The sequence below is a fragment of the Sabethes cyaneus genome, chromosome 1 (genome assembly GCF_943734655.1).
Source record: "Sabethes cyaneus chromosome 1, idSabCyanKW18_F2, whole genome shotgun sequence".
NCBI classification, from domain to species: Eukaryota; Metazoa; Arthropoda; class Insecta; order Diptera; family Culicidae; genus Sabethes; species Sabethes cyaneus.
In genome coordinates, this window is record NC_071353.1 from 43,359,393 (window position 1) to 43,370,075 (window position 10,683).

At 39.2% G+C, this 10,683-nt stretch overlaps 2 protein-coding genes across 2 annotated transcripts; one reads left to right on the forward strand and one right to left on the reverse strand.

Moving 5' to 3' along the window:
* Positions 1-212: 212 nt before the first annotated feature.
* LOC128745402 (cyclin-dependent kinase 2) lies at positions 213-1,190 on the reverse strand. Its single transcript, XM_053842475.1, has 2 exons — positions 1,066-1,190; positions 213-978 (listed from the first exon to the last, which is right to left on the reverse strand). Exons 1-2 carry the CDS (start codon positions 1,188-1,190, stop codon positions 213-215), a joined length of 891 nt encoding a protein of 296 aa, XP_053698450.1.
* Positions 1,191-5,760: 4,570 nt separating this feature from the next.
* Positions 5,761-6,799, forward strand: LOC128745403 (uncharacterized). The gene is made up of 2 exons (XM_053842476.1): positions 5,761-6,506; positions 6,580-6,799. The coding sequence occupies exons 1-2, from the start codon at positions 5,768-5,770 to the stop codon at positions 6,582-6,584; spliced, it is 744 nt and encodes a 247-aa protein (XP_053698451.1). The 5' UTR covers positions 5,761-5,767; the 3' UTR covers positions 6,585-6,799.
* The last annotated feature ends 3,884 nt before the right edge of the window (positions 6,800-10,683 follow it).

Consider the following 10,683-nt stretch of genomic DNA (forward strand, 5'->3'; position numbering starts at 1 on the left):
TGCAGATAACCAACGAGGACTTTCGTTTGCTTATTGTGGTCCACTACAGTTACTAAGGGACATGTCAAATTCTCTTTTACAGGGATAATATTCAAATATATATATTTACATTTAGAAAAATGTCAAATAGTTTCATTCGACACTTTGCAGTTAATTTAATGCAAAAATTGAAAAAGTTTACTAAAATGAAAATTACCTACACATTTGAAGCGCTATATACCTGGTGCTACTAGTTCTACATCGTCAAAGTATGGATGCGCCATGGCATTCCGTGCCGAAATACGCTGTGTAGGATCATAAATCATCAGTTCTCGGAATAAATCCTGAGCCATGAAGCGACCGATTTCGTCTGGAATTGGCTGTTTATCCCAGCAGGGAAATGTCCGTTTGTAATCTGGTAGCTGTGAAACACCGGGCCAATTACTTTCGTTCGGTGTTCCCATGGTGCGGAAAATTCTATACAGCTGATCGATTTCGCTATCCCCTGGGAACAACGGTCGTTTTAGGATCATTTCGGCGAAAATGCAGCCCAAACTCCAAATGTCCACCCCGATAGCATAGAATTTAGTTCCCAGCAAGATTTCCGGTGCCCGATACCACAGCGTAACTACCTCATGAGTGTATGGTCGCATAGGAAAATTGAATGATCGTGCTAGACCAAAATCGGCTAATTTAATGTGTCCTTCTCGGTCAATAAGTAAATTTTGCGGCTTAAGATCTCGGTGTAGAATTCGATGCAAGTGACAGAAAGCAATGGCATCTAGCATTTGGTGCATGTAACTTTTGACAAGTTTCGGCGTAAATGAGGATTTATACTTATCCAGCAGCTTTTTCAGATCCATATCCAAATATTCGAAGATCATGTAAATATCGGAGTCCATAACAGCCACGTCGAGAAGTTCTACTATGGTGTAGTGCTGCAAGTCTTTCAGCAAAGAAATCTCTCGAATTGCCGTTGAAGGAACGCCTTCGCTCTCGCTATAATTTGAAACAAATTCAATTTATCATTCATAGACAACGTTGATATACTGAAACATAGAACTTTACAACATTTCACTTATTTACCTGTCTAGTCTAATGCGTTTGAGTGCAACATATCGTTGGGTTTTGATATGCTTCCCCTTATATACAACGCCGTATGTTCCCTCACCAATTTTCTCCGTGCGCTGGTAGTCAAGAATGTTCGGCATTTTGGTCACCATAAAGCTGAGTAGAACGGAACAGTTTCTGATTTTATACACGTATAATGGCTGCCTGCCTATTAAGTGCCATTTTTCTTACGAAATATGCGGTAGGCAATTGTATTAATCGTATATATAACGGTCAAAATCGAACATAGAAACTATAACCATAGCCAGTCGTTTTAAAATTAGTTCAAAACAGAAACGTCATATTCAAGTTTCTGGATTTCGCGCCAAAAAAGTCTTCACATTGACCAAAGTAAATTGATATATACCAGGTATATGACAATGCGAGCTGTCATATACACTTTGTACTAACACATCTACACTAGTTCTGAGATTTCGAGCATTTTGTATGGAAAATTAGTTAATTTTAAAAAAAAATCGTTGGATACGCAAGATTTGTCTATTTTTTTCTCACAGTTTTTATGTTTATGCTTAGAACACTATTTCTAGTATGTATTTTCATGAATACAATGAAGTGCAACATTCCAAATTGCAAGCGGAAATTTTTTCGTCAAAACGGTATCAAGATGTCTCAAAGAAATGTCGTTATATCGCTTTCCTACAAGTAGTAAAACAAAAAAGATTTTTTTTAAAATGCTCGGACATGATTGTTCAATAAGCAGCATGAGCAACATTGTTATCCGCCCGCGATATTTTTCGTCTGATTTCTGGTAAGCTTTTAAAGTGTTAATTATCTTCTGAGACCGTTTTGTAGCAATCTAAGATTACTTTTTATGGTTTTCTACGTAGTGTTGAGACGGGTAAATTTATGATAAAAAGGTATCATCTTGGAACAGTGACTTCAACTTAAGGATTTTCAAGCAGTAGCACAAGCATCTATTCGAATAAAACTATTTGTTAAAAGAAGACATCAAAGGCAGATATTCAAGAGCATCATGCAAGCAAAATGTTGGATGGAACGTGTTTTAATTTAAGCAACCGTATACCGTATTGATCGTGAAGTATTAGAAACATTAATTCATTTTTCAATTGCACATCGAAATAGTTAGTCACCCATGTTCTCAAATTTTTTACGCATAATAAAGAAGGCTACAAGTGCAAATGACTTTGAAATATATTCCTTACATTTCATTGTAAATGTTCAAATATTTCTCTGGAATAATATAGCTTCATTCATTAATTACAATTAATTTAGTTTTAATTTTCATGCAAGTTCCACCATATTTCAGAACTATTTCTTCTTCTTTCTACACACACTAATGCAACCCTCGATGGTCACATACCTGGTATATATCAATTTACTTTGCACATTGACAATATTTTTGGTAATTTATTCGCAGCGGTACGCAGAGATGCCATATTTTCTAAACAAATGTCTGGAACTGCTCGAAAATCGAAATAATCGAGCAGTTTTCAGGCTACTCGAATTTTCTGGTTTGAAAATAATCTGCAAAAATCTGCACACTTTTTTAGGAAGTCTGTGAAAGTTTAAAGAGCTTCGAACAAAAATCTGCACCAAAACAATAAAAGTCATAAAAACTGCAAATATCTGCAAATTTATAATGATCTGCAAGACCGTTCCAAAAATCTGGAATTTGCAGACAAATCTGCAAGTCTGGTATCCCTGGCGGTACGTTTTAGTTTAGCCAAGGGGTTTTCAGTAAGGCGTATAAGTGGGTAGTAGAGTGACTATATACAGAGTGGCGACAATGTCAAAATTGGAATGATAATTATCTGTCAGTGTCATTCCAATCGAGCAGACAACCTATCCAACGCGTATGCAGGAAAGAGAAAGAAAAACCTAGGATAAACCGCATTGCATACATTTGGGATGACTTGGCGCCACTCTGTATATAGTCACTCTAGTGGGTAGTAATCAGTTAGGAATCAATTCTAGATAGAATTATTGTGCATTTACTTGACCGATGGATTCCGAGGGGAGTTCAGGTACTGTTTCAAACGTTCCAAAGGTAGAAAAATGACTAAATTGGCAACACAGTTCGTAATGTTTTATCGCCATAACTGGCAACACAGGCTCATTGCGTTTCTGTCGCAACCTTAATCGTGACTTCGTGTTAATCATACAAAAGCATTAAACAAATTGTTTTCGAATACGAACGTTATTGCTTTGTTATTGCTTGTTTGGATAAGGATAAACTACGCTTTATTCACTATGAAATTTCGGCAAACCGGCGTTGAAAATACAAATTCATTTCATGCTGAATTTCATTCCGTTTCTTCTGATAGAACGGTAATTCCTAGGTTTATTTACTTTGCTCGATTGGTTCCAATAATGAAACAGCGATGATGACACAATTTGACATTTTATCTGTCAAAAGCTAAAAACGACGCTTTTTACGACTGTTCAGAAACACGACTGTTTCAACCGTCGTGTCCAGTAAGGGAATGCGCGCACAATAACAAAAGGGCGAATGTCGCAAATGTAAACAAAACGAGTGAGAGTTACTTTTTGCTGGACCAGCATAGGAAAATCAACCCTCACTCGGTTTGTTTACGCTTGCGACATTCGCCCTTTTGTTAATTCTATCTTCAATTAGGTAATCAACGGTAATCAGTAGGGTAATTAATAATAATCTTAAGTAATCATTGGTGTTCATGTTTAATTTATAGTAATCACAAGAGATTGATTACTGAATACTGGTAATCAGAGGTAATCAGTAAAGTAATCAAAAGTAACTTTTTTCGACGGTGCGTAGTAATCGTTGCTGTTGGAAACCCCTTGACCATAAAGTATCAATAATTGAAGATAGAAATTAACAAAAGAGCGAATGTCGCAAGCGTAAACAAACCGAGTGAGGGTTGATTTTCCTATGCTGGTCCAGCAAAAAATAACTCTCACTCGTTTTGTTTACATTTGCGACATTCGCCCTTTTGTTAATTCTATCTACACTCTTAAATGGTTCTACCTGTAAATAGGTCGGATTTAGTTAAAGCTAGGTTGAAACTACTCAAAATGCCCTTAAAGTGTACAAACTCAAACTTTGAGTAAAAATTTCAACCAATTTTGGCTACTTGCTACCGATAATTGAATTATTCTCTATGACAAATAACGCAATTTCAAGTTCCTACTACCAATTTTTTGGTTGAAAAACTACTCAAAATCTGAGTTTGTACACTTTAAGGGCATTTTGAGTATTTTCAACCTAACTTTAACTAAATCCGACCAATTTACAGGTAGAATCATTTAAGAGTGTAGAATTGAAGATAGAATTAACAAAAGCACAAGTGAAAGCACAATATTGGGTGATATTGGCCTTGCCAGCGTTGCTGATATTGTTCAGGGTTTTGCGTGAGAAAAAAAGAAAGGGAAGTATTTTTGCTTTTGTCAACACTCACGCGTTGACAGTTCGGCACGAGATTTCCTGATGTAAGTGCGAGCAGCCTACGAAATCTCTTTCAACGCTGGCAAGGCCAATTATGCTATTGGCCTTGCCAGCGTTGCTGATATTGTTCAGGGTTTTGCGTGAGAAAAAAAGAAAGGGAAGTATTTTTGCTTTTGTCAACACTCACGCGTTGACAGTTCGGCACGAGATTTCCTGTAAGTGCGAGCAGCCTACGAAATCTATTTCAACGCTGGCAAGGCCAATTATGCTATGTCTTAAGGTGTCGATGCTATTACTTATGTCTCACATGTTTTGAATCCGTCCGGCTGCCCGCCGTGACGTTACAACGCGAGCTTCAATCAGTTGTAACTTAGATTCTACTTACCTTATCTTCATTCTTTAGGTACCATTTTAAAGGTATTTTTGAGTACAAAGAGAATACGGATCATTAGATTGTTCGAATTTGTATGCGAAAGCGGAAAACTACACTTTTTTCGTTACAACTTTCGTACGTTACAACGCAAAAAATGGCCCTATTTCATTCACTTGAAATACAAAATATCTGCAAAATTGCATCCAAACTGTTTTTGGAATGGATTCAGCGTATATTCCTTTTTAAGCTGGTCGAAAACAAGTGCTATTATGAAATGTTTTAGCGCACTGTTGTAATAATGTTCATTTTATTATATATTTTAGTTTCGTTTGGTCTCACTCTAAACATAGGCAATCTAATTTAAACTTGAGTTAAGCATACCGCCATGCATATGTCTTAGGGCCTCTCTACTTTCAAACACTCTAGTAAGCTAGCACATAGACAGCGTCACTCGGCACAAACTCATTTTTCATATAGTTGACTCTGTACTGTACACCGATTCGCACGTAATAAAGTCATCCTTATAACATGGTGTCAGAAGTGAACCGCGGAAAAAGAAAAAATTAGATAAATATTGGATTTGTGAATAACCTCAATTGCCGGCTTGTTTGCCTGGCTGGATTTCGGCGCGACGTGGCCGAGTAGCGGAAAATTGTTTACGGTTCGGATCAGCACATCGAAGGAGTAAAATGGCATCTGGATTCGATCATCGTCTACCGCAGCCGCTCGATTGTGCGAATCTTGCGAAGGAATGGCCTCGCTGGAAGCAGTTATTTTGTATTTATCTTCGGGCCAATAATAAAATGAAGGAAACGGAAGCAAACAAGATTGCTACATTCCTGTGGATGATCGGCCCCCGCGGAGTGGAAATTTTTAACTCGCTCTTCCCGAACAATGGTAGTATGGAGAGCATGTTTGGCCTGGATGAGGAAGATGCCGCTGCAGATGATAATGGTGGCGAAGCCGCTGATGAAAGATTCGAAGACGCGCACGATCAAGCAGTTACTCATACACTCACAGATATCATCGCGGCGTTTGACGAGTATTGTCTGCCTCGTAAAAACATCGCCATGGAAGCTTTCAAGTTTAATTCCATCGCGCAGAAGGAAAAGCAGACGTTCGCTGATTTCGAGACTGAGTTGCGAACGCAAGTTCAGTATTGCGAGTTTAGTTGCGCCACCTGTCAGACGTCTTATAGTGACCGTATGCTACGTGATAGGATTATTATTGGAATCCAAGATAAGAAACTACAGCTAAAGCTTTTAGATGGCAGAGACGACCCGCTATCAAAGATAATGGAAACCTGCAAGATTTTTGAAGCCGCTTCGGAGAACAAACAGCTATTGGATCGGAAGGGTAATTTGTTGGAAGTTAAAATGGTTTCGAAGGAGGAGATTGAAACGGAAATCAAAACCGTCGACGTAGTCACACGTAATCGTTGCTACAACTGTGGAAGGCCATTTAGTCAAAATCACCGAAGAAACTGCCCGGCATCGATCGCAAAGTGCCATGCGTGTGGAGAAATTGGTCACTACAGCAAATGTTGCCGCAAGAAGAAGCAGCCAAGAAGCAATCAGCAGTCATCGAAGTCAGTAGGGCCGAACGAGAAAACGGTGCATTCGATCAATTGGAGTGATGCTGGTAAGTTGATAGATTTAGTTCAGGTAGACAATGCATGGGCGGTTGAACGTAAGAAAGATTTGAATTTTTATAGAGTGAGTTCCAATTCTGTGAGTGGTCGGTCTGATGAATCCCGGCCGTGGAGAAAAGGTTTTCGTATTAACGGTGAGACGGTTCATTTTAAGCTGGATACAGGTTCTGACGTCAATTGTATTCCTGTTCAGATTGTTAAAAAATTGCACCTTCCTATTGATGATTTCCGTGATGCTTTGATACTCGATTATAGTTCGAATAAAATAAAAATACATGGAAAGGTCGAGCTTACCTGTGTTGATTCGGTTAGTGATCGTTCGTATAATGCCACGTTCCTTGTAGTTGATAATTCTTTTGAACCTTTGCTTGGTTTACAATCGTGTATTGAATTTGGATTAATTAAACGCCTTAGTGCGGTCGATGGTCGTTTAGTGTTCCCGAAGGAAAATCGACAATTTGTGGAATGTTTTCGTAGAATTTTTGAGGGATTAGGTAAATTTCCCGGAAAATGCTCGATCATTCTGAAAGAAAACTCTGTCCCATCGTTGCACTATCGTAAACGGATTCCACTGGCGCTCCATGACCGATTGAAGCTTGAACTGGGACATTTAGTAGACACAGGTGTAATCTCTCCAGTGGACTACCCAACTGATTGGGTCAGTAATATGCAATTGGTGGAAAAATCGAACGGAAAATTACGCATTTGTTTAGATCCAAAGCCTCTCAATAGGTGCATAAAACGTGAGCATTTTCTAATACCTACTCAGGAGGATCTGTTCAGTCGCTTGTCGGGAAAACATGTCTTTTCGGTTCTTGATTTGAGTAGTGGGTTCTGGCAAATGGAGTTGGATCGTAAAAGTTCGGACTTGACGACGTTTATGACGCCTTTTGGTAGATATAGATGGAATCGTGTGCCATTCGGTTTAAACAACGCACCGGAAATGTTTCAACGACGAATGGTTCAAATTTTCGGCGACATTCCCGGTGTGGTGGTTTATTTTGACGATGTCTTGGTTTCGGGCAAAGATGAAGTGGATCACGATAAAGCCTTGGCTCAAGTCATTGAGCGTGCGCAAGCCAATAATGTTAAGTTCAATGCTGATAAATTACAATACCGCCGAACTAGGGTCACGTTTATGGGAAGTGTGATTGGTTCAGGAGAGATGCACCCAATCGATAAAGATATTCGGGCAATTACATGTATGCCTAAACCTACTTGTGTTACAGACGTTGCCAGATTGTTGGGTCTCTTTAAGTACCTAGCCAAGTATATCCCTAACTTATCGACACGAACATTTAACTTACGTAAATTAACCCATAATGGAGCTAAATGGGAGTGGAATGACGATCATGATAATGAGTTAAATGATTTGCTTTCAACCATCAGTTCTGCGCCTACATTGGCAATTTATGATCCAAATAAGCCGTGCATTGTTCAAACGGATAGCTCAAAAGATGGGCTTGGGTGTGTATTATTGCAGGATCATGGGCCTGTAGCTTATGCATCACGAACCCTGACCAATTGTGAGCAAAAATGGGCTCAGATTGAAAAAGAGCTTCTCGCGGTTGTTTTCGCTTGTCAACGGTTCCACCATTTCTTGTATGGGCGCGAATTTACAGTTCAGTCCGACCATAAACCTCTTGAGACTCTCGTGAAAAGAGATATCGATGACGTTACTCCGCGACTGCAGCGAATGTTCTTGATTCTTTTGAAATATCCGGGACTATCTATTTTGTATACACCTGGGAAAAGCGTTGCGATCGCTGACTGTCTTTCTCGAGCTCCATTACCTGAAGTAGGTAAATCAAATCCCGAACTTGAAAGCGTTGTGCATTCGTTGACCAAGAGTGCATGTATGTCAAAAGACAATTATGATCGTTATTTGAAAACCCTTTCCTCGGATGAACGATACATGCGCGTAGTGAAGTATGTGGAGCAAGGTTGGCCGTCGTTTCATAAACTCGATGATCTCAGTCAGCTTTTCTATAAGCATCGCAGTGAACTCCATTACGAAAATGGGTTATTGTTCAAAAATCATCGTTTAGTCGTACCAACCAACTTGCAGAAGCTGATTTGTAAATGGTTGCATGCTTCACATTTGGGGATTGAAAAAACGCTAGCGAAAGCTAGAATTCAATTTTTTTGGCCTGGAATGACAAATGATTTGACGGAAACTGTTTCTTCGTGTGTAATATGTGAAAAATTTCGGCGTAGCAACTGTAAATAACCGCTAGTACAGGAGGATATCCCAGAGTACCCTTTCCAAAGAGTTTCAACGGATATATTTGAGTACGGCGGTCACGATTGGTTGGTACTAATAGACGCGTATTCCGGGTTCATTTGCTCTGATCGCTTACAGGACAAAACAATGTCTAGTGTGTGTAAATTATTCAACAATGTGTTTAACAGTTATGGGTATCCTACCTGTGTCCGCAGCGACAATGTACCGTTTAATTCCCTTGAATGCGAAAGGTATGCCAATAAGAATAACATCAAGTTTGAGTTCTCTAGTCCTCGTTATCCTCAAAGCAATGGCCTTGCCGAGAAAGCCGTAGCCATAGCTAAAAACATACTGAAACGGTGTTATGAAGTTGGAGAAGTTGACCAGTTTCAGTATCGTCTGCTCGAGTATAACACCACACCTGTCGCTAGCATGAAGCTTACTCCTAGTCAATTGTTCTTTGGAAGGCAGATCAAAACGCGCTTGCCGATAGATGAAACTCTTCTAATTCGACAGTCGCTTGATGAGCGTCAAGTTCGTGGTAGAATTGAACAGAAGCGTATGGCTCAGAAGCAATACTATGATCGTTCTGCCAGGCAACTTCCACCATTGAAAGTTGGCGATCGAGTTCTTTTTAAAAAGAGTTCCAAAGAATGGCACTATGGGCAAATCGTGCGAGATGTTAATGGCCGCTCTTATGTGCTTAAAGACAATTTTGAAAATCATTTCCGTCGCAATCGTAGATTCATTACTCAAACTACCAATGATGGGTTCAACAGCAGTGATTTACTCGTTGAAGAGGATGCTCCAAATGATCAACAACTCACTGTACCAAGACCGCTCAACCGTTCCAATCATTACAATCAGAACGAACATTCTTCGGAAATCTTACACTCAGGGAATTCATTAGGCAGTCGTCGCTCGCGTGATGGTGTGTTAGAGGAATCGTTGCATGGTCCTGAAGCCCTAGATAGTTGTGTGAAACCCTCTACGGAAGTTCTCGATAATTCTCAGCAGATGCATAGTTCTTCGCAAGATGTTTCCTCCCCTGAAACTTGTCCTCGTGTAACACGTACTGGTCGTACAGTCGTACCCCCAAAACGTTACGGTGAATGGGTAGTTTAAGTTACTAACCCCGAGTAGACCGCGGGTAAACGGTCTATAATACTAACATTAGACTAAAAAAAAAAGAGAAAGCGTGTAATAATGTTCATTTTATTATATATTTTAGTTTCGTTTGGTCTCACTCTAAACATAGGCAATCTAATTTAAACTTGAGTTAAGCATACCGCCATGCATATGTCTTAGGGCCTCTCTACTTTCAAACACTCTAGTAAGCTAGCACATAGACAGCGTCACTCGGCACAAACTCATTTTTCATATAGTTGACTCTGTACTGTACACCGATTCGCACGTAATAAAGTCATCCTTATAACAACTGTAGCAGCATTTTTAAAAATATCGCGAAAAATCATTTATTTCTTGTAAATTTAATTAATTTCCGACACACGTTTTAAATAACTTCCGAAAATGCTAGAATACCAGTTAGGGCAGTTTTGAAAGGTTCAAACATGACCCAATCATGAAAAAATATTCAACAATGCTAAAAGCAACTTTTATAAAATGTCTAGTTGGTATACCGGCCCGCGGAATGTGTTAGTAGCATTATAATTCAGTTTTAATACTTTGTACCGGAGGTCTATTATAGGTAAAGGGTCCATTATAGGATAACTTTCCCTAATAAGGGTTTCATGCTTAATGGCGGCTAGTGGATACAGATTTCGACAATGTTTATTGACGTTTAGGAACTCCGTTCACGTACGCTTGAAATTCTATAGAATATATTGTTGTATACAACAAGAATCAAGAGTGGAAATATCAACTTGACGTGAATATAGTTTCCAAAGGCATGCCAACGCAACGTTTTCCAAAAGTGGTACCCA